This window comes from Natator depressus, chromosome 5, assembly GCF_965152275.1.
Source record: "Natator depressus isolate rNatDep1 chromosome 5, rNatDep2.hap1, whole genome shotgun sequence".
NCBI lineage: Eukaryota > Metazoa > Chordata > Testudines > Cheloniidae > Natator > Natator depressus.
In genome coordinates, this window is record NC_134238.1 from 41164125 (window position 1) to 41187620 (window position 23496).

Genomic DNA, 23496 nt, shown 5'->3' on the forward strand with positions numbered 1-23496 from the left:
AAAAAATGCAAATAATTAAACAGCAATTCGTGTATTAGCTGCTGAGATCTAGGATTTGTATATATACACAATACATACATTCTGCAACCATAGGAACTTTTAATTTGGTAAGTGTTTGGTTTTAATGTTTGTTAAGCTAAAAACAAACTAAAACTAAACTAACTAACTCCTCTTCACACTTTTAAACAAAGATAAGCATTCTTGAATCAATACCTCTCCAGACTGGCCAATAGCTTCTTCTGTTGTCCCACATTGGCCAGCAGGGCCATTCTGCAGTCGTTCCAAAAGCTCCAGCAAAGCAAAGTTTTTTTTCAGGCCCCAGACACCTGAATCTCCTATTTTTGAAATAGAAAATTAGATTTAAAAACCACCACCACAAACTGCATTTGCATTTCTGCCAGTTAGAGATTAAAAGAAATACATATTCCCACTAAACTGCTAGAACCAGAGTCAGTTATAAAAACAATTCTCGGTAATTTCCGCAGCATGGAAGCCGGCAAGGTTACTGTAAGAATTAACAGTATTTTAACAAAACCAGTGGTAAGGATCTGCAATATTTTAAGCAAAAAAGTAATGAATTTTTGACTGCCACAAATCTGTACAACACAAAGCTTTTTCCCGATCACCCATTATAAATATACTATTATCAAACACTTAACAGTGAAAAACAATTTGCACCGATCCTTAAGATCCCTGCATGACCACAAAAGATCCAAAGGCAGCAGAAATATATATTTCTGCTGCACTAGCAGGTCCAGTAGCAGAAAACCAATGACACAGATGTGAAATCTGCAGCAGATCTCAACCTGGGAAAATGTCAGAAAAGAAGTAGATGTGTCATCCACAAACAAGGGACCATATATAGCACTGATCCACATGGCCAAAAACACTGGAGGAAAGCGGCAAGCCACATTCACTCCTCCTACACCATCACCATTTTACACAAATCAGCCGGTGGCTGGCCACCTGGAAGCACACAGTGATGCCAAGCGAAGACAGGAAATCCCCTACAATTCCTTTCCTTTGGGGCCACCCTTCAAGGGGTATCCAAAATATGGACAGGGACTGAGTATTCACTTCTAAAATTCCAGGAAGGAAGCCACTGTCCGTGGTTTCCCTCTGCATCCAATACCATGGATGTGATAAGGCTTTCACAGAAGTGCCCCCTACAATGCTCTCCCTGCCAAGATCTTCATGGTTCTTCACCCTTCTGTCCGTATAGAAGACAATAAGGCCTACAATGTTTGATACATCAATAGTCATTTTTAAAAATCAAATCCTCAGGTACTTTTCACTCAGTATGCCATATCTAAATAAAATCTAATATATCATTACACCAGTTGATCTTCTGAAAAAAGAGGTAGGCAAACAAATGTAATCATCTGTCAATTTAACTTGTATTCATTACTGGGGAAGGGAGAAAGACATTCTGGAAACTGTTTCTCAGAATAACAACAAAGTTACACACGGTCAGCAAAGGGGGGAAAATGGATATCTGAGCTGATTCAAGGTTTGTCTAGACCAGAGGTGGGCAAACTACGGCCCGTGGGACTCTCCTGCCCGGCCCCATAGCTCCTGGCCCGGGAGGCTAGCCCCTGGCCCCTCCCCTGCTGCCCCCCCTTTGGGGGCAGGGAGGGTTGGATAAAGGTCAGGGGAGTTGGGGTGGGGAGGTGCTCAGGGGGCAAGGGTGCGGATAGGGGTCGCGGCAGTCAGAGGCCAGAGAACAGGGGGGTTGGATGGGGCAGGGATCCCGGGGGGCAGTGAGGGGTGGGGGGTCCGGGGGTGGTCAGGGGACAGGGAGTGGTGGATGGGGTAGGAGTCCCGGGGAGCCGTCAGGGGGCGAGAAGCAGGGGAGTTGGATAGGAGGCAGGGGCCAGGCCACGCCTGGCTGTTTGAGGAGAGACAGCCTGTCCTAATCAGCCCTCCAAACAATTCTGGAAACCCGATGTGGCCCTCAGGCCAAAAAGTTTGCCCGGCCCTGGTCTAGACTGTTAAACTCCATAAGGTGTAATATGTATTGAAGACATTAAACCAAAAATTTCTCATTCCAATCAAGTCTGTTCACACATTGGCAACAAAACAGTGAGTGCGTACGCACAGCGATGCGACTTGTCAGGAAAAATGCCCGGTTTTGGTGACAAAATACTTCCACCCCTACGAGATACTTTTTCCTTTTCCCTTCCCTTTATTATCGACAAAGAGCCAATGTAGACACAACGCATGCTTTAATTGGCCTCCAGGAAGTGTCCCACAATGCCCATCCTGACCACTCTGGTCAGCAGTTTGAACTCTGCTGCCCTGAATCCAGGTAAACAACAATCCGCCCCTCCCCCTTGCAAGCCCTGCAAATTTTAAATTCCATTTCCTGCTTGCTGGTTCGGCACAGGGAGGTCTTATCGCGTCTTTCCAGGTGACCGTGGCGGGCTATTGCATCAAACGTTCTCCCGCCTGGACCACAGCAGAGCTGTTGGATCTGATCAGTATATGGGGAAAGGAGTCTGTGCAGTCCCAACTTCACTTGACCCATAGGAACTGGGACATCTATGGGCACATTTCTCAAGGCTTGTCTGAAAAGGACTATGATTGGGACACGTTGCAGTGCAGATCGAAGATGAAGGAGCTGAGGCAGGTGTACCTAAGGCGAGGGAGGCAAACCGTCACTCCAGTGCTGCACCTAAGACCTGCCATTTCTATAAGGAGCTGGACAGTATCCTCGATGGTGATCCCACCTCCAAGAGCCTCGTGGATACTTCGGAGAGAATGGAGGAGGCAGGAGTACCTAACCGGGAGGATGAAGTTATTGATGAAGAGATGGAGCTAGACTTGGATGTGGCACTCCCAGTGGAGTCAACCGGTGGGGCAGGCAGCCAGGAACTTTTCTCCACTCCTGAGGTGCCTAGCCAGTCCCAGCAGTTGCTCTCTGGCAAGCAAGAAGCAGATGAGATGCCTGGCAAGTGACTGTGGCGTGTGTAGTGCGGAGGTGGGTTCAGGGCATAGAAACGTGGGAGGCTGGCTGTGTTTCTGGGAGCTGGACATTTCCCAGTGTAGTACTGTGGAACAAGGTGTTGATGCACGCTGAGATATGATGGGAATCCTTCAGAGAGATCTCCAGCAAAGTTTCCTGGAGGTACTCGGTACTTCTCTGGCACAGATTGCACGGCAGTGCAGCTTTGTTCCTTCCCCCATTGTAGGACACTGTCCCACGCTATTCAGCAATCACTTGTGCAGGGACCAAAGCGGCACGTAGGTGAGCTGCATAAAGAACAGGACAGAAGCCGCAAGTGTGCAGTAGATGTACCCTGGTTTCCCTGCTTACCCATAGCAGTGAGATGTCTGCTAGAATGATCCCTGCCTGTGGAAAAGTGTGGGATAATTTGAGTGTTATTTCCCTGTAAAGCGGCACCGCAACCCCTGCAAAGACTGTATTTTCTTCTGTTCAGGTGCAGCACTCTCCCCAACCCTCCCACAAAACTCACCATGTTTTGGGTGCTGGAAGAGATGTGTGCCTGGCAAGGGTCACTGAGAAAGCGATTGGTATGTTGCAAAAGTTGCATATAAGTGAAATGTTTCAACACTGTCCTTGAATTTAATAACCCCGCTTCTGTGAACTGTCCTGTGCTTCACCAGATGTGGCCTTCAGGAACACCCCATACACCCCTGCTGACCGTCTCCACCAGATAAGAAAGAGGCCAAGATGCAGCAAAGACAACACGTTCTGGGAGGTACAGCAGTGCTCCAGTACAGAGAAAAGGAATGAAAGGAGTGCTGGGAGGCCGAAAGGCAGGACAGAAAAGAGAATCAAACATTTGCTAGGGACGCAACTGAGCGGATGATAAAAGTAATGGAGGAGCAAACAGAAATGCTCAAGTCTTTAATAATGTTGCAGAGTGAGCAGGTCTGGGCTCAACCTCCACTGTAGCACATGCACAGTTCTTTACAAGCCCCCCTGCTCACCCACCCACATTCCGCCCACACATTCCTTTCCACTGTCTGGGACTCCTCAGTTTCCCCAACACTCCACCCCTTCGCACAACTTTCACAATGATAGCTAGATCTACACACAATTGTGAGGGTCTGCCCTTTCCCAGTCCCTCCTTTCCCAGCAAGCATCTGTGTTTTGGTAAGTGTCAATGTGCTATTTCTTGGTCAATAAAGGCAAAGTTTTATAATGATAAATGATCTTTATTTTGTTTTCTGCAAATTCACATTGCAATCACAAGTACATGAAAAGGCATTTTAATCATTTTCTTACTGGGATATGTGGCCCCAGATGTCAACATAGCCTCTTAGGAAAAAAACATGGCATGCATCATGGAAGCTACTCTAAAGATGTATGTTGCTGCTGTTCATTGTCAAAGTGCTTCCCCAAAGCCTCCCTGATTTCAATTGCTGCCCTCCGGGCTCCTCTGACAGCCCTAGTATCTGGCTAGCAGCCAAGCACTCTTCCTCAGCGTTCCACCCCGAGCAAACATTTCACCCTTAGATTCACAGAGATTATGCAAAGTGCAGCATGACTTAGGGATCAAAGCCTCATTAAGAAGCTCTCAGCCTTGCCTAGCAGGTCACTAGGCTCAGCACACGATCCCCCAAATATCTTGTGCCATACATCTAAAACACAAAGCAGAATGGACAGGAAGTAAAGATCTCATTTAATTTTTAATCTGCTAAAGTTTAAGTAGGTGGTTAAAGAAGAATGTCTTCAGACAAGAAGTCAGTTACGTGATTTCAGTGTAATTTGCCAAGTAATCAAGATGTTTGATGTCAGACAACATTACTTTCACACCATAACTTAGTTACAAAATTATTCTGTATTAAGATATAGACTTTCAAGAACACTCGATCAAGTGTTTATTTTATAAATAAAAAAAATGTTGCAGGGATTAAGTCATGTGGTGTATAACTACATTCTACTTTAATCTCTGTAACACCTCAGTTCAAATCCTCCTTGGAGCACAAGGGTAAAAGTTTAAAATCTCATCCTTGTGCCTAGTGAGGATGTTTGTACATTACAAAACCACTACACGATCTGGCAGTCTCCCCTCAGAGGAGGCATAAGACATAAATACTATATCTCAAATAGTATCCGAGATGAAGTGGAAACTTTGGGAAGGAAATACAGTCCATGGAAAGCCTTCTGCAACGTCCAGGGATCTGCCTGTGGAGATGGGTCAAGTCCTGGCAATGGTAGCTAGATTTTTGCCTGTTACCACCTCCATGATCTGGAACATCACTACTTTTGGTGGTGAGGGCACACCCAGGGGTGGCCACTGGCAGAAGCTGCCTTAGTAGCAAGGCTCAGCTGAAGCACTACTTTATGGGAGCTGGTGAGGGCAGGTGAAAAGACAGGGACTCCAGAACTGGTACAAAGACAAAGACTTCCAACAAATCCCTTCAGAGATACAGGTTCTGAGAGGTGGAACTCATGTTAATTACATGAGGGGGAGAAAACAACCGTCCTTTACCCACAACATTTTGGAGGGCAAGAATTCTGTTGTGGAACTCTAAGAGTTTTCCTTCCAAGGAGCCATTTTGCAGATTTTTTCCAATGGTAGGCGATGAGGGTGAAATCACCTGCACCAATATTTAATCAGGAACTTCCAAATGTAACAAGCTTTACAGTAAAAAGAAAAGGAGTACTTGTGGCACCTTACAGACTAACAAATTTATTTGAGCATAAGCTTTCGTGAGCTACAGCTCACTTCATCAGATGCATGCAGTGCTAGAGTGATGTAAAGGAACCTTATAAATGACAGCAAGGTAATCCTCAGCTAGAAAGATCTATGTGCCTCACTTTTTTCTTGAGCCAAAGTGGCACAATGGGGTTAAATTACAGCTCGGGATTTATTTTACTTACCCATATATAAAGACTGAGGGCAAACAAAAGATTTACCAAGCAGTCAAAATGTCAGGACAATCAGAACCATGCACTTTCCGAAGTACCCAGCCAGGTCCAGGAGAATGATTAGCAAAACTGTATGACTTTCATGTGTGAAACTCTGAGCAATTTAAAATGACATTCTACTTTTTTTTGCGCGCGGTTTGGTATTCTGTAAAGTAATTTAAATGAAAATCCAGGATTATAACTGGAATGCAGGGTATTAATTACCAAGTGTTTGTAACTTCACTTCCATGTGTATTTAGGAAATGTTGAATAGTTATTGTGACTTTTTTCTGTATTGTAGATTAAATTAATTGCCAAAACAATTGAAACGAGTGTGATTATATTACATTATTTTCACAAATAAAATATGCAGAATTTTGCAAAAATGTGAATTTTTTGGTGCAGAATTTTGAATTTTTTGACATAGACTCTTCCCAGGAGTAGTAATGAGATTCTATAAACAGATAACTTATACATTTAGTAAAATACTTCTCGCATAGCATTATCAATAAATACTTTCAAATCCCACATTATTTCATCTGCTACTTCAGCAGTAGTCAGGGATTGCTAAACCGGCGTTCCCAATTTGCTTTCTTTTAGCAGGAACAGTAAATGCACAGGCTCCATTGTTGCTAACTTTAGCAGGAGTACAATACAAGAAAATAAACACCTGATTCTTTTAAAAAAAAGGAAGTCTAACTTGCATGCAGATCTATGGATGTATACTTTGAGAGTCTACCTTAGACCTCTCCATAGAGACTGGACAAATATTTGAGGTATCGTGTAGTAGCTTAGCTTCTCTTCTTTGGTTCTTTTATACACCAAGGCACCACATTATTTCAACAACCAACTGAAAAGAAAATCTACATAAAACTCACTGTTACTAATTAAGGGCCTTCATGCAGTAGAAAGCAGCTCCACACAGCCTCACTGGCTACAAAACTTCATTTATGAAAATACTTCTCCCTAATAGTGAACCTGTGATGTACATTTAGTCATTAAGCAGCTGCCTCAAACTACCTCATTATAACGACAGAAAGCCCAGTTACCATATATAGCAATCACGGTCATGTAAATGGAGGGGGGACTCACTGAGTTGGGTTCCTCACTGGCTGATTGACATTCAGATAGAACAAAACTTTAAAATGGGCCACAGATCCCAGAGAAATCTCACTGGCTGACAAGTTCTACTCTTAAGTTCAGTCAAGGAAATGGGAGAGGAAATCCTAAGCAGCTCAGTAGGCAAGCCCCCTCCAAAAGCAGCAAAAATGAGGTGGACAGGGGAAAGGTAGTAGAAGTGGTGGACCTTGTCATTTCTAGTAATCAAGGAGGGGAAACAGTAAGAGAAGTACCCCACACAACTCCAGTTTTACCTGGCCCATAGGCTGGCTAACTCTCACATCGGGCAACAGACAAGCTTCTTCCTCTGACCACAGAAACTCTAGGCTTTATAATGGACCTGGCCCTCCTTCTGTCCCAAAATAGCAAGTTACTAAGCATGGGATTTTCCTTTGCATAAGCTTCCTTACCTCCGAGTTCCTTTGCTACACAAAAGTCTCTTGCTGCTGATTGGCATGCCTGTGAGGAACCCGCACCGACAAAACAACCTCTCTCTAAACTGAGCCAGACTTCTGTGCAGCCAGCATCTGGGACATACAAGGTGAAGAAGAACACAGAGAGCTTTGTTTTCTCCTCTTTCTGGATCATGTCCTAGGTTGTTCTGTGAGTGTTCAACTGTATGTGTAGTTAAGAGGTCACTAACACATTCTTATGCCCAATAGGACAACATGGATCTCAGAAACAAGATAATGAAATATTTATTCATAGCAACCATTTGAAAGTACAAAAGAGAAACTTCACTAAACATGTAGACTATTGTAGAAAAAAATGGGGGGTTAGTTGTATTAAGAGGCTAAGTTTAACCTATATGATTTTAACATTGCAAGAATATTTTAAAATATTAGAAAAGTTCTTCCACATTTTAGAAGAATTCTGAGTTTCAGTGAACAAGGGCAGTAAATGGGAGTTTTGCCAGGGGGTTTTCTAGGTAAAGGAGGAGTGACTACATGATCCTTGGGATAAATTTGTTTGTTGTCCTGTGACTGCTTGATTGAAGTTCATAGAGTTTGGGGGTTTGTATGCTGAGCCTAGCTCCCTCTTAGGCAAGGTTGAAAGCTCTTCCTAATTAGGCTCTAAATCAGCTGCTGTAGCAGATGACTGGCAGATAGCTAATGTAATGCCGGTTTTTAAAACAGACATGATCCTGGCAGTTACAGGTTGGGAAGCCCAATTTCAGTACCAGGCAAACTGGTTGAAACTATAGTAAAGAACAGAATTATCAGACAAACATGATGTGTTGGGGAAAAGTCAACGTGGCTTCTGTAAAGAAAAATCATGACTCAATCATCTAATAGAATTCTTTGAGGGGGTTAACAAACATGTGGACAAGGGTGACCCAGTGGACATAGTGTACTTGGACTTTCAGAAAGCCTTTCATAAGCTCCCTCACCAAAGGCTCTTAAGTAAAGTAGGCAGACATGGGATAAGAACTAAGGTCCTGTCGTAGATCAGTAACAGACTAAAAGACATAAACAAAGGGTAGGAATAAATGGTCAGTTTTCACAATGGCAAGAGGTAAGTAACAGGGTCCACCAAGAATATATATTGGGACCAGTGCTGTTCAGCATATTCATAATGATCTCCAAAAAGAGGCAAACACTGAGGTGGCAAAGTTTGTAGACAATACAAAATTATTCTAGATAAGTTCAAAGCAGACAGTAAAGAGTTACAAAGGGATCTCACAAAACTGGGTGATTGGGCAACAAAATGACAGGTGAAATTCAATGTTAATAAGTGCAAAGTGCACTTTGGAAAATATAATCCCAACTATACATACAAAATGATGGAGTCTAAATTAGCTGTTAACACTCAGGAATGAGATCATGGGTAGTTCTCAGAAAACATCAGATCAGTGTGCAAGCAGCAATGAAAATAACCTAACAATGTTAGGAATCATTAGGGAAGGGATGGATAGATAAGACAGAAAAATCATGCCACTATATAAATCCACTATATAAATCCATGGTATGTCCACACCTTGAATACTGCATTCAGTTCTGGTTGCCCCATCTCAAAAAAGATATATTAGAATTGGAAAAAGTAAAGCGAAAGGCAACAACAACAACAACAAAAAAAGATAATGGGTATGGAAAGCTTTTATACAAGGAGAAATTAAAAAGACTGGAACTATTCATCTTAGAAAAGAGATGACTCAGAAGTGATATGATAGAGGTCTATAAAATCATGAATGGTGTGGAGAAAGTGAATAAGGAAGAGTTATTTACCTCTTCACATAACACAGGAACCAAGGGTCACCCAATGAAATTAATAGGCAGCAAATTTAAAACATACATACTTCTTCACACAGTACACCGTCAACTTGTGCAACTTGTTGCCAGGACACATGGTGAAGGCCAAAAATATAATTCTTTTTTGAACCCAGTTATATAAGTTCAGGGAGGATAGGTCCATCAGTGGCTATTAGCCAAGATGGTGAGGGACACAACCCCATGCTCTGGGTGTTCCTAAATCTCTGACTGACAGAAGCTGGGACTGGACAACAGGGAACGGATCAGTTGATAAATTATCCTGTTTTGTTCATTCCCTCTGAAGAATCTCACACTGGCCACTCTCAAAAGACAGGATACAGAGCTAGGGGGACCATTGGTCTGACCCAGTATGGCCATTCTTATGTTCAGCTTACAACAGTGACCACAAAATGTGAGATGTGGTGTCCAGATATAGCTGGGAGTCAATCCTGTCTTTTATGGAATCTATCTCTCATCCAATACTAGCATATTTCCAAGAACACCCTAAGGTCACAATACTACTTATGCAGTGTAGGCCAGCCATGGGTGTTTTAACCACTATGTCATTCAGGCCTACTTTGAGCAGTGATCTACAATCCTCACCTTCAATAATCTATTTTTTTCAGTGAGTTAGATTTCTTGCTCTCCCTCCTCCTTTCCTTACAACTCAGTAACTGCAATTTCCATGTTGGTGCCTCAGGGGACACTAGCTGCAGGTTTCCTCACAGTCAGTCTCATTTCACCTGCAACCCATATCAACACTCCCACTCAGTGAAGTAGTTACTCATTTCATCTGATCTGAAAACACTTCCCTCCTATCTCTCTGTAGCTGGATTCCCACTCCGACAAATATCTTGTCTCCTTCAGTGCTTTCAAACTGCCCCCTCCCTCCTACTACCCAATCCTTCTGCAACTTCCAGCCCAACAACATCCACCAGTTCTCCTCCACTCTTCCTCTTAGCCCCCTGCTCCCATTTCCTCTACTGAATCATTCCTTGGCTCTCTTCACCACTCTTGGCTCATTTGCCCCTCTCTGCCTTCACAAGGTTTACCCTGGCAACCTCCTGTCCTTTCCTTGGCTCTCTTCACCACTCTTGGCTCATTTGCCCCTCTCTGCCTTCACAAGGTTTACCCTGGCAACCTCCTGTCCTCACTCACCTCCTCAATCCCAAAATATGCTTCCTCCACTTTTACTCTTGCACAGCTTAACATCTACAGCAGAAATCCCTGTCACAGGGTTACAAGGTAACTGCACCTGTATTTCCCCCTGCCTGGTCCCTTGAGGGCATTCATTTAAGGTTTCTGGGGCCCAGCCATCACCTCTGTTGGGTGAAGACTGCACAGGCCTTACAGCGCGATTTCCACAGCAAGCCAGTCTTCTGTCTCTTCGAGAGCTACAAACAGTGTATTGCCAGCAGTTACAAGTTACCATAGAACTCTTGCTAAGCGAGTACCTTTATTCTTAAGGCAAAAGCGTCACAGAAAAGACATAAAAACCAACAGACGCTACTATGGGCACATTCAAACCTTACTAGAGATCACCCATCAGTCTTATGGGGCCCTGGTAGACAAAAGTTTTTCCCACCCTTTGGCAAAGGTTGGAGCCTTTGGACAGAATTTCTTGTCTGTTTGCTGAGTCAGAAAGTAGGCCCTGAGTCAGTACAAGGGCAGCCTTCTTAAGCCAAAATCCCTTTATCTTTCCAGTCTCTGAAAACCCAGTATATGCAAATCTCCCCAAAAAGTGGTCTCTCTCTAGAGATATTTACACGATTCACCTTAATAGCCCCCACTGTTTTTGTTCCTAAAGGTGCTGTGGTAAACACCCTCACATAGTAGAGCACAATCATACATACAATACCTGGCCCACAGTGATACATAAATTTAATACAATACATTCCCCTTCAGATAGTGCATGTGGCTGCAATATCTGTCACAGTCCTATCTATTATAAATTCACTTTCTCCTTCAGTTCTATATGTTCAGCTTCACTGAATCCCATATTCACAACCTCAGCCACCTATTTTTTGCCTTTGACTCCCTCCTTAAACATCCCCCACTCCTGCTATCTCCTCCCTTTCCACATAAGGTTTCTTTCCCATCCCCCAAAGGAAAGATCGGCAAGATATGTAAGACCTCTCTCCTCTCATCATCAATACTGAGACTTTTCATCTGCTCTCCTCCTCCAATTCCTCCACATGCTCCATGCCAGCTTGCCTCCTGATCTTTCTTGCCACCATGTTCATTGTCTCCTGCTACTTTCTCCAGAGATTTGTTTCCCCATAAACATGCTCTCATTTTCCCATCTTAAACACTGACTTCACTGTGACCCGCCTCTTCCACTAACATCCATTTTCACTTCACTTCCAGACTGAGTGTGCTATTTACAACTTCCACATTGAGTTCCTGCTCCTCCAACCCCATCATTGACCTCTTTGACTCCAGCTCCAGCTCCACCCCTCACCACTCCACTGAAACTACTGACTTAGGATAGGGCTACACTACACAGGCATAGCTACAGTGCTACAGCTGCACTACTATAGCACAGACACTTCCTACGTTGGTGGTAGGGGGTTTTCAGTTATCATAGGTAGTCCACCTCTGACAGGCAGTAGCTAGGTCGACAGAAGAATTCTTCCATCCACCTAGCTGCATTTACATTGAGGGTTACATCGACCAGAATACTTACACAGGGTGCATTCTTCGCAGCCCTGAGCTAGGTCAATCTAAGTTATAGGCATAAGACAGGCCCACTGCTGATCCCATGGTTAAATCCCAGGACCTCTGCTCCACCCTCTCTCTCGACATCAGTGGCTTTTGACATCAACCCTCCCTATTTCTTAAAAATGTCATACATTGGCTTTTATGATTATTCTCTCGTCTTATCTCCTATCTCTCATTCAGACCTGTTGTATTTCATGTGATGTCTCCCTCTCAACTGTTGTAATAACAGAGCCTACAAAATTTACTCTAACTGTGAGCTCAACTGTGGGAAAGCAGATAAAATTTTACAAAATATTCCAAAAATCTGTAACAAACGTTGGTGGGAAAAGGTGCAAAAGGAAACACTAAGATTGAATTAGTCCAAACAAAAAGGCTTATTAATATAAAACAAGCACTGTACTAAGATCACACCTGCTAAACAAGAGAAGCACAGGACTGGGAATTAATGAACCACAATTGGCATGTCGAAAACTAGGCTTAACTAACTGTTGGACAAAATAACGAGACGACAAGCTAGTTTGCCCATCATTCCTTTTTTGGGGTCCTCAAAAGAGAGAGACTTGGGAGGTAAAATTGACAGTCGCAAATGGTGGCTGGCTGAAAGTCAATAGAACAGGATGGAGTGAGCTTTGCCATCATGGCTGCCACTCCCACCATCTCTTGGGACCCCAGGATGTGCTGTGACACTGTTTGGCCTTTGTCATCTGGATCCTGAAGGATGTCCTCACCAGATCAGGCCAGATGGAGGGACCCAGACACCACCACTTCCACCGGCTCAATCCCGAATAACATCTTGGATGTGAGACAGTGGGTGTCCTTTTCCTTCCCCATCTTATTTCTTCTTTTTCCAACTTCTCTCCTTTTGTTGAATAAGAGTCTGGCTTAGCTAGCCAAAAGTGTATATTTTGCAACACTGCTGTAAGCCTGTCACCAAAGAGACAACTAAAAGCAGTGCCCTGAACAGCCCAATTCCGGTATGAGTTTGCCAGGTCTTCAGAGTGGCGAATAAGACCAACTGCCATGCCTGAGTTTTTCCAGCAGCAAGGATGCAAGTGAAAGTCAACACCAAAGACAGAAGCTGCATTTTCTATCTTGGCTGTTTCTTTTCTCTCCCCTCTTATGTACGTTTGTCTTGTTTTGTTCACTAGGAAACAGGACTGGACTTCAACAGGAGCTACTCCAGCCCAGTTCAACTACCTTCTCTTTTCCCCAAAAAAGGACAGTTACCATCTTTAATGTCATCTAAGGGACTGTCAAACAGAGGGGTTTTCCGCTAAAGGCTCTCGCCAGCTAAAGGAAAAAAGGAATGTTGTTAAAATTAAAGCCTTACTTAATACCTTTTATTTCAAATGCTCTCTTTTTCCTTTTTCTGTATCTTTAATAAAAGATACAAAGAATGTTTAATAGTGTGTTTGCCAAGGTACTAATCAAGCTGAAATCTCTGTATATCAAACCCTGAACTTTGCCACTATTTAATGTTGTATAGTGACAGAGTCATATTAACATCTTTGACTCTGTGGGCCCATATAGTCCATTTAAGTTAACACAGCACATCTCAGGGTGCATGTTCTCAAGGAAAAAGTATATTACCATGTTAGCTAACCCATGGAAATAATGTGAGGTAAAATCCTAGTGAAGACAAGTAGTCTATAGTTTTCATGTTAACAGGTCAAGTTAAAAGTATGGGGCGGGGAGCCAACCTAACATAGGGTAGAAACACTTTTCTGAGTAAAGACAAGGTCTCAGAACTATTACCTTATTGTATCATCTTCCACTCCCTTTACTCCATCAATGTTCCCAAGTTTTGCCACCCATTAGTCTCTCTCTCCTACCATTCCTTACATATAGAATAAACTCCCTCCCCCACAAAATTTGTAAAAACACTACCTTATCCTTCTTGAAACACATGTCTCACCAGCCTACAGAAATGAAAGTCTCTGGTAAGTTACTAGTCATGTTCTTGTCATTCTTAAATTACACTAATCTAATTAAAGACACACACACAATTTTCATCCTTACCTAGTTCAGTAACTTGTCGATCAAAAGGACAGCGAACTGCTCTGCCATGGAGAGGAAGCCGAGTAAGACAGTCATGGCAGACGGTATGACCACACAAAAGCAGCCTGGGAACTTTATCACCTTGCAAAGAAAATACATCTTCACAGACTCCACACTCAAGAACCTATAAATCAAGAGATCATTTTGAACAGATCAGAAGCAATCACACATCAAGAGTTAAGTGGCCCATGTTACAGTGGTAGCTCTTGTATAAAGAAATCTACCATGCAGCTGCACTCTGAAGCCAATTAACCCCAGCAATTGTCCCATTAGATAGTTCTTCCTTTGTGGATTCCAGTCATGATTTGCTTTTGTACAGCGCTTTCTCTCTGCAAATGAACTGAAGCATGAGCACTGTCCATCACAGTGTGAACCCACTTACTGTGAGCCCCAAGTAAAAGGAACTGAAGGCCGGCCCTGGCCAACTGCTTGTCTGACCTAGGGCTCTTGATGGGGAGCCACTCCATGGCCCAGCTGATTCAGTGCACCCCAGGACCTCCCTACCTCATAGGTAGGGCCCTACCCAAATTCACAGCCATGAAAAACACATAATTGACTGTGAAATCTGGTCTCCCCCATGAAATCTGGCTATTGTAGGGGGGTCACAGTACTGCCACTCTTACTTCTGCATCACCTGTAGAGCTGGGCAGTCAGAAAGTGGCGGCTGCTAGTCAGGCACCTAGCCCAGAAGACAGCGCTGCCACCAGCAGCAATGCAGAAGGGTGGCATGGTATGGTATTGACACCTTTACTTCTCCACTCCTGCTGGCATCAACACTGCTTTCAGAGATAGGTTCTTGGCCAGCAGCTCCCACTCTTTGGCCACCCAAATCTGAAGGCAGTGCACAAATAAGGGTGGCAATACTGTGACCCTCCTACAATAACCTTGCCCCACCACCCTCTTTTTGGGTCAGGACTCCCATGGTTACAACATGGCTAAATTTAAGATTTAAATATCTGAAACTAAGAAATTTAATTTTTTTTAAAATGGACTGTGAATTTGGTAGGGCCCTACTCATAGGTCCAGCCGCTGGCCTGACACCCCACCCCACTCTGGGAACCCACTCGCCTCTCGACAGCCTGCCCCTACCCTCGCACCAGCTCACAGGACCCAGGGCCGCCCAACACAGCAAATCATCCCTCTGCACTCGTGCGGGCTTCTCCATGTCCCCACCGGTGGCCGCCCCCGAAGCCAGGGTAAGCTGCTGCTGCTGCTGCACAGGGTCTGTTTTATGCCATTGAGAGAAACCCCTGAGCCGAAGCAGCGTCGCCACCCTTTGGCAGGAGCTGTTGTGTGAACCAAGCGGGCACTTGGGCGGACGGGTGCCGTTCCTCTCACCTTCACAGCAGCCCCAGCCGGCCCCCGCCTGCCACTGTGCCGGGGACCGGCATCGAGCCCCGCTCCGGGGCCGGCCTTGTTTACACCCATGGCCGCCATCTTGGAAAAGGGAGGAGGAACGAGCCACCTACGCACCAACAAGCCAATGAGCCAGCAGGGAGAGAGGAGCGGGCCACGCGCTGACACTACCAGCCTTGCGCTGTGATGTCACCACACGAAGCGTCCGCGCAGGAATGAAAAATAATCCTAACGGGTTCATCCCTGGCGGCCGCCGTGATCACTACTGCGCATGCGTCTCCTCGCACAGCCCACAGTAACACCTAAGGGACGCATGAAGACTACAATTCCCATCATACAATGGGTCACATTGTCGCACAGAGGCTCGCGAAAACTACAGGTTCCACCGTGTAATGCTCTAACTTCAGCTCAGTCACCTCCACAAAGACTTCAAATCCCAGCATGCAACGCGATTAGTCCAGGTCCCCAGAAGACAACCCCACCCGCCCAGGTCCCTCTTCGTCCAGATCGTCTGTGAGCAGCTGGGATCAAGGGGAGCAGTGCATGCTGGGGCCTGTAGTTTCTTCCGGGTCCTGCTCCGTTCCCACTGGCACGTTGCATGCCGGGAAACGCACCTCCCGGTTCTCTGGATCCCGGTCAGCTTGGCTCAGGCTGCGTGCAGACCTCTATCGTTGTTTCTTTCGCCATCAGCAGAATCTTGGCCTAGGTGCATCCCGTAGGCGGCGAAGGCCCAGAGCGGGGAGGCCGAGGCAATGGATGTGAATCAGCCGAAGCAAGAGCATCTGCTGGCCCTGAAAGGTACCGAGACGCGAGCTCACCGCCCCTCGTCCTGCCTGGGCCTCAGCCTTTCTCGCCAGCCGGGGGCGCGGGGTGGCCCCTGCCCTCATTACCCGCTCCAGGGCTGTGCCGGGAGATGCTGGTCGGCCCTGGGTGGCCTCAGGCCGGGTCTCTCCGCCGGAGGAGGGGGAGGAACCAAGGCGGAGGCCCCGGCGGGTCTGTACGGGAGGGAGTGTGGGCTACTGGGTGGAGCGCGGAAGCAGGCCGGGCCCAGTGCGGGGTGGGCCGGCGTCGGTCAGGAGTGAGGGTGCCCTGTTAGGTTCCGGGAGTTGGGCATGACGAGCCCAGAAGATAGGCCCCTGCCTCGCCCCACCAGCGCCCGCCCGCCCGTTAGCCCTGGCAGTGGCTGGGCTGCTCAGGTAGAGCTTCGGTTCCCTACACCGAGTGGGATGACGAGCAGGCTGGTGAGATTAGCGCCTTTCAAGGAAGAATGAAACACTTAGCGTATGAAAGATAAAATACATAAATATTGTCCTGATGTTGCCTGTCTACAGAAGCACTTGCTGTAGTTGTCACAGAAATGTTATCGTGCGGTAGCAAATGTGGGAGGAAGTGGTTCACTGGTCCCTTTCTCAATGGGATATGGGCAACGCTTGTGCTAGACGTTGGCACTATGTAATCGGGGGACGTGGGTTCTGTTCGTGGCATTGTTAAAGAATCTCTCTGTAGCCTTAAGTAAGTCCCTTATCCTTCTCAGCTTCACTTCCTTCAGCTGTAAAATAGGAATAACTGTTGTACTTAAAGTACTGCACAGGATCTTTACAGGGGGAATAAGGCAAAGTGCCACATATATTGGTAATACATGTATCAATCAACACTGTATCATATGATATATATTACACTCTCACACACACACAAGCACATTCCGTCTTGTTGTTGTTACCAACTAGTTGCTCCCCTTAACTTCACTGGCCAGGTGAGTTAGATGCGGGAGGGATGGAACTGGGCTTCTGCCCAGCCGGTTGGATACTCCCGTGTTGACAAGACAAGACCCGGGGTCCTCTGCAAGACACCTCACATTTATAGCAGCTTCCCTCTCATGCAAATCTATGCCAGATACAAAATCTGTGTCTGTGTCCCTTGGTCCTTTGTGCTGCTTCCTTCTGGGTGTTGTCTCAATGCTGTTCAAAGAGGGTGTTTTCAAAAGAAGGTGCTTGCCTCTAACCCCCAAGGCCCTCAATATGCCTGCTCTTCTTTAGTGAGCCCACTTGAGAAGTTTTATTGTTCTTGGGTCTGGCTTCCATCCCCTCTCCAACTGTTGCAGCTGTCTGGAGGTGCTTGCCTTCCATGCCTCACTCATTCACACCTTCTTCATTCAACAGGGCAATTGATTAAAAGCAGGGGGGAGATCTTATTCTACTTTTAGCAAAAAGAATTTTTTTAACATTATACCAAGGCTCAATACAAAGTTTTCTATATAAGGATCTGATACAAAGTTGTATGAAAATACAGGCATAATATGAGATTTATCTAGATAACCACCTATTTTTATATAGTACAGTATACTCCTGGGGGAATTCTGCACCACTGCATGGGTGCAGAATTCATGTCTCCTGCAGATTTCTTTGCTTCCCTGTAGAAAAATGACTTTCTGACTGGGAAGCTGCAAGAGTGGTCACATGCCCCTCACCAGCAGCATGGATGTGTCCACAGGTGCTGGAATTAGCAGTGCGGAGGGTGCTAGTGCACCCCGTGGCTTGAAGTAGTAATAACAACCCAAATACATGGTTTCTGCCTTCAGCATCCCCACTATAAAAATTGTTCTGGCACTACTGGGTGCGTCGTTTTGGGTGCCTAGACCAGCCGTAGGAGAGGAAAATCACTGGGTTGGGGGGCTGTGGATGCCCTGTTTGGTGGCTCCTACCCTGCGCCAGGCTCAGCTGGTAGTTCCATCTGGGCTGGGGCTGAGGGAGAACAGGACTTCCTCTTCTCCCTCAAGGAGCGACTGGGGCTGGGTCAGACCCACCCCCAGCAGCCTCCCCCAGCTACAAGAAGCTCCACACCTCCTAGCCCTATTGCTCCTCAGCCGCAGAGGGAGGGGTCACTGTACGGGGAGCTGTGCCTCTATCCACCCAACCCCGGTGTAGTCCAGACCCTCCATGAAGCTCCTTAACCCCCACTCCAGTTAGCCCCATCCCACTGCACCTGGACCACCCCAACAAGCCCCCCGCTCCACCTGCACCTGGACCTTCACCCCACCAAGCCCCACTCCTCCAGCACCCAGAACTCCCCAATGACTCCCTGTGTATCCAGAGCTCTGTGTGTGTGTGTGCGCGCGCGTGCAGAATTTTTAATTTTCTGGTGAAGGATTCCCTCAGGAGTAAGTACTGTGAGCTCTTTGAATGAAAAAGTATACAAGTACAGAATGTTTTGTTAATTGGAGGCTCAGGTATTTACAGTCTTGACCAAACAGATTGGAAGAAACACCAAAGATACAGGTGGGGGAAAAGCTGTGCAATACTTTGAAGGTGAAGAGGAGAAACTAGAACTTTGTTAGGAAAAAGAGAGGGTGAGAGAAGATCTTGTCTGGAAAAGGAAGACTATTTTGGTGGTAGTGTTCTGCATGGATTGGAGAGGGAAAGGCTAGAAAGCTTCTGCAAGTCACAGAGCATATAAACACCATTGACTTATGGGGGTGAAAATCCTGTGTTCTGCAATACCTGCAGTTAGCAGATGAGTTTTTAGCATGTGCAGCAGAGTGCTTGCATTTGCTATTCATTGGGCTGATAGTATATAGAATAGTATATTTTTGTCTTCTAACTCTTCTTTGATCAACAGACAACTGCAGACTTAGTTGATTCCTTGCCTCCACAGTCCAGAACTGATAAATTCATGTTTTCTACATTCTTTGAGTCTAATTTGCAAGAGAGCACAACTGCACAATGGAGCGCTAACCATTTTTGCCAGAAGTGAATTGGGACCTGTAACAATGAGAGAGAAGAGCACTAAATAATCTTTATCTGCTTTTCCTTTTTCTCGGTCAGTAAAAATGGTATTGCTTCTGGTATTGTTTATCTACCATTGTGCTTTTGTGTTCATATTAAGTAGCAATAATGAACAACTTAAGATGAAGTCCACAATCCTGTAATCAGTTGAACTCAGTGGGGCTACTCAGGTACATAAGTTATACATCTGCATAAGTGATTGCAGAATTAGGGTTTTAGGCCATGTCTATACTAGCGAGCTTACAGCAGCACAGCTGTACCGATGCAACCGCACTGCTGTAAGATCACTTGTGTAGCTATGTAAGTGGGAGAAGCTCTTCTGCCGACCTAGCATTGTGAACGCTACCACTTATGCCGGCGAAACTTGTTTCACACTCCTGAGTGACATAAGTGGTAGTGAAGACGTGGCCTTAGTTGAATCTACCTCATGTTAATACGCTCACTTTTAAAACACTCCTGAAGACAGTATATTGGTTTTAATGGTGTTAGTTTATGGCTGTCTAAAGCAGTTATTGAGGTTTCAAATGACAAAATCAAGCTGCTTTTCCATAATAAAAAAAAAAAATCAACAGTTCTGCTGTTGTAACAACTGATTCAAAGCAAAATCTTTTCTTAATACACCCTTGTTTGGGGCATAGGGGAGGGATAAGAGGTATAAGTAGATCCCTGGGCCTGCAGAGAAGTCAATGTAGCATTAATGCCATAGACTTTGAAATTAGAAGGAAAAAAGGAATTTAGAGAGAACTCAAAACAAACCTGTCATAAACGTGTGTCCCTTTCAACTCCTAGAGTTCAGTCATTGCAATGCAGTAGCTAAATGATCTGAGTCTAGTGTTTATAGTATTACTCTCTATTGTTGGTATCTGTTAGAACACACACAGATTACTGAAAATTTGGAAAAAATTAGAGAGTAAAGGATGCTATGAATTTATTCCATAATTGGTAATGCTGTTTGTGCCCATTATCTAACAGGCAATTTAACCTTCATCTGAGAGAGAGAGAGAGAGAGAGAAATGTTGAATTTTGGAAATGAGGGAGTATCCTATTTAAAGTTTTCATATAATAGCATGACTGTGATGTGTAGCTCTGAAGTTTAGAGCTAAGACTGGTTGATATATAGTTATGCTATGGAATTGAAATAAGAAAATCTTTATTATATACTGTCTGGCATTCTTGGAGTCCAGAACAGCTTCTTGGCTAATCTTCTACTTTAAATTATGTGTAACTGTTAGTCCTATTTCAGGGAGTATTTCTTTCATCGTCAGTAATTATAATCTGCAGTATATTATTCAGTTTCCTTCATGGGAGTAGAAGGAAGATATTGTTTCGGATTTGTATTTAAAATGACTATTTTCTTTGTTCTGTTTGCCCCCCATCTCCCCTCTTTTTTTCCGGACTGATAATTTGAGAGGATATAACAGGTCTTAACATCAAGCTGGAGGTAACTTTATCATATGTCTGTTCATGTTTTAAATGAAATCCTGGTGCTTTGAGTGGATAGCATTAGGTATGTGTGTTAAGAACATAGTGCCATAGATGCATGGTAATTTGTGGGTAAATACAGTGGCATACAATCTGAGGGTTCCATTGAGGCTTGCTTAACTGGGCAAAACGTCTTCACATCAATTTCATATGATCACAGAAATGGGTGGGTGACAGGGAGGAGAATACTGTTTGGGGGGAACAGCATAGGTTTTTCCATGAAGAGCAGATCATATAAGTTTTATGTATGTTTTGTTTTGTTAAAGTTTAAAATCTACTTATCTGGTGTTTTAAAACACTAGCAATGATTAAATACCAGTAAGTAATCACTGTGGTAAAGTATAAAGCATTCTGATACATAAATATAAATATTGCTAGTTTATCTTTACAGCATTTTGTTTTACTGCAAAATATTCTAGCAATATGTGGCTTAATATGGTGATATCTTATTCTTTACAATACTTCTGCTTTAGGTCCTGTTTTCTTCTGATCTGTGCATCACATGCAAGAAAAGATTCTTGTAAATAAGATGTATTACGCTTTAGAGTTGAGGATCCTAATCAAGAGACTGTTTCTTTTATTAAGAATAACTGGATTCCTACAGTACCAGCATGGAAGTAGTTTTGCACTATCGACCATTTCAGAATGACCTTACAAAATTGCAGAAACTTGTGGAAGAAACACTGAAGGAGTTTCCTATTCGGCAACTACCAAGATTTGTTCCCTGGTTTCCAAATGATTCACACAAACTTCCCCTCAAGCCGAAAAGACAACCACCTATTATTTCTGGTGAGAAAGCAGAAGAAGTGAAACAACTTGTTGCCGCTTCAGAACCTCTTATTGGGCAACATTATGACTGCACAGTAGACCTTCTGGAGTTTCAGTCTAATTTGAAAACTGGTCAAAGTTTAATCCAGACACAAACAGTGCACGCACAAATTCATTCAAGCAATCTGGAAGTACAACCAGCAAATGAAAAACCAAAATTGAGAAGGTCTTGGAGTATCTCTGTCCCTAGTCCTAAACTTAAAGAAAAAATTCTTCCTTTATCTAGAGAACTGCAGAGTAATTTAGAAAGACTGAAGCTACATGCATTTTATAGAGCAAAGTGGACAATTGAACAATCTATTTGTAATAATCAAACTCTAGAGGACATTTGGATTAAACTGAACACAATGATCAAACACAATGAATTGCCGTCTTGCAATGCTACAATCCAGAGATGTGTGGACCAGATATGGGTTTTCTGTGACATATTATACAGTGAATATGTTGGCAATCTTCTTAGAGAAAGATTAAATCTTACTGGGAGAATGAACTTGCTTGTACATAAATACGGAATTATATTTAGTTTGTAACTTTAAAACCAAAGGAAATAGTAATATTACTGTCTGGAATATTAAGGTTTTTTTAAAAAATAGATTGCAAATATGCAATATATGCAGAAGGACTTGAAAACAACTGATGAATTCAATATCAGAAAACTATATTAACATTAGTTTGATTATCAGCAGGGTAGCCATGTTAGTATGTATCCACAAAAATAACGAGGAGCCCGGTGGCACCTTAAAGACTAACAGATTTATTTGGGCATAAGCTTTTGTGTTTAAAAAACCCACTTCTTCAGATGTATGAAGAAGTGGGTTTTTTACCCACGAAAGCTTATGCCCAAATAAATCTGTTAGTCTTTAAGGTGCCACCAGCCTCCTCGTTTTTATTAGTTTGTTTGTTTACATATAATTCATGGTCAAACAAAATTATATCTGTGTATTTTGTAGTTATTATGAACATTAGAATAGCCTTTGTGGTTTTTTCCCCCCTCCATGCATAGAATCAGAGTCCACTGTCCAGTGACTCTTGCAGATGAGCTGTTTTAGGAAAATGAAATCTGTACTTCTGTCAGGTAGAGGACTTCCTTCCTGTACTGATTGAGTTGAAATTAGGAGGAGAGAAAAAGTACAGTGTATTTTTTTAAGTGAATCATCATTGTCACCATGATGGATTTTGGTTTTGTCCTAGCAAGAAGCTGATTATCTCCAGGAAAAACTCTCATTAGGATAAATAGTTTACATTTAAAATGTAAACTGACTTCCATTCCACACAAATCTTGCCACCTCGTGCTTATTATGGATTATTTGCTCTGAAATACCAAATAATAAAGATAAAGATTAGAGGAAAAGTTTATATTGTAGTAATAAATTCTTTCACCTCCATTATTTTATGCCTTTTGTACTGATATTTTTTTGGTGTCCCTGCTTTTCGATCTCATTCCTCCTACATTTGAGCGTCAATAGCTTATAATTATAGTGGTGAACAAAAAGAAAGTGCTAGGTTAATGATTATTAAACCATCTGCATCTTGGAAAATTAGTCTGACTAGCTTGTGAAATTGTACATATTGATAATATACTGGTCCTACTGGATGCATTGGTAGGTTAAGATGTTTGAATGTAGCATGGCTTGCGGTGACATGAGAGAAGAGACCCATCTTCAGTATGAATGTTGAATATGCTCCCGTCCTCTTCAGAGGGTCTGTTATAAACTGTAGAGCAGGTACCTTGGGACCCTGTAGGAGTGTATGGGCACATATTTTTCTTGGGGACCTCTGCTAGGAAGTTTACGGTTACACTAGCTGTCTTGGAAGAATCTGTATCCTAGCTAGATGTAAATTTTTACAGTAGGCGGTAGCTATGAGGGAAGGAGGGAAAAATAGTTAGTGAATGGGGATCCCAGGATGTTGGACAATGTCCTGAAGGCCGTTGTGTTGGATTGGAGTACAGAGAAAGAGAATCCCCATTTATTTCTTGGAAGACCCAACTGTTCTAAAACTGAATCATTTTTAACTATTG

At 43.8% G+C, this 23496-nt stretch overlaps 3 protein-coding genes across 6 annotated transcripts in view; 2 read left to right on the forward strand and 1 right to left on the reverse strand.

The window, feature by feature from the left end:
* TRIM23 (tripartite motif containing 23) overlaps positions 1-15507 on the reverse strand; it is a 31312-nt gene extending 15805 nt beyond the window's left edge. Inside the window, exons 1-3 of the mRNA XM_074952633.1 lie at positions 15367-15507; positions 13990-14152; positions 214-335 (exon numbers count right to left, since the gene is read on the reverse strand). Coding sequence (XP_074808734.1) covers positions 214-335; positions 13990-14152; positions 15367-15465 — 384 coding nt within the window. The 5' untranslated portion in view covers positions 15466-15507. The remainder of the gene's footprint in view (positions 1-213; positions 336-13989; positions 14153-15366) is intronic.
* A 487-nt stretch (positions 15508-15994) lies between these two features.
* TRAPPC13 (trafficking protein particle complex subunit 13) overlaps positions 15995-23496 on the forward strand; it is a 44189-nt gene continuing 36687 nt past the window's right edge. For 3 of the 4 annotated variants that reach the window (XM_074952629.1, XM_074952631.1, XM_074952630.1), the window contains exon 1: positions 15995-16182. In XM_074952629.1, the coding sequence (XP_074808730.1) occupies positions 16137-16182 (46 nt within the window). In that variant the 5' untranslated portion in view covers positions 15995-16136. The remainder of the gene's footprint in view (positions 16183-23496) is intronic. The other variant, XM_074952632.1, reaches the window with a different exon arrangement.
* On the forward strand, positions 20509-22259 carry SHLD3 (shieldin complex subunit 3). The gene is made up of 2 exons (XM_074952634.1): positions 20509-20607; positions 21122-22259. The coding sequence occupies exon 2, from the start codon at positions 21260-21262 to the stop codon at positions 22004-22006; it is 747 nt and encodes a 248-aa protein (XP_074808735.1). The 5' UTR covers positions 20509-20607; positions 21122-21259; the 3' UTR covers positions 22007-22259.

What these genes read in the sequence shown, in the direction of transcription:
- SHLD3 (XM_074952634.1), top strand. Translation starts at nt 21,260, where the DNA reads ATGGAAGTAGTTTTGCACTATCGACCATTTCAGAATGACCTTACAAAA.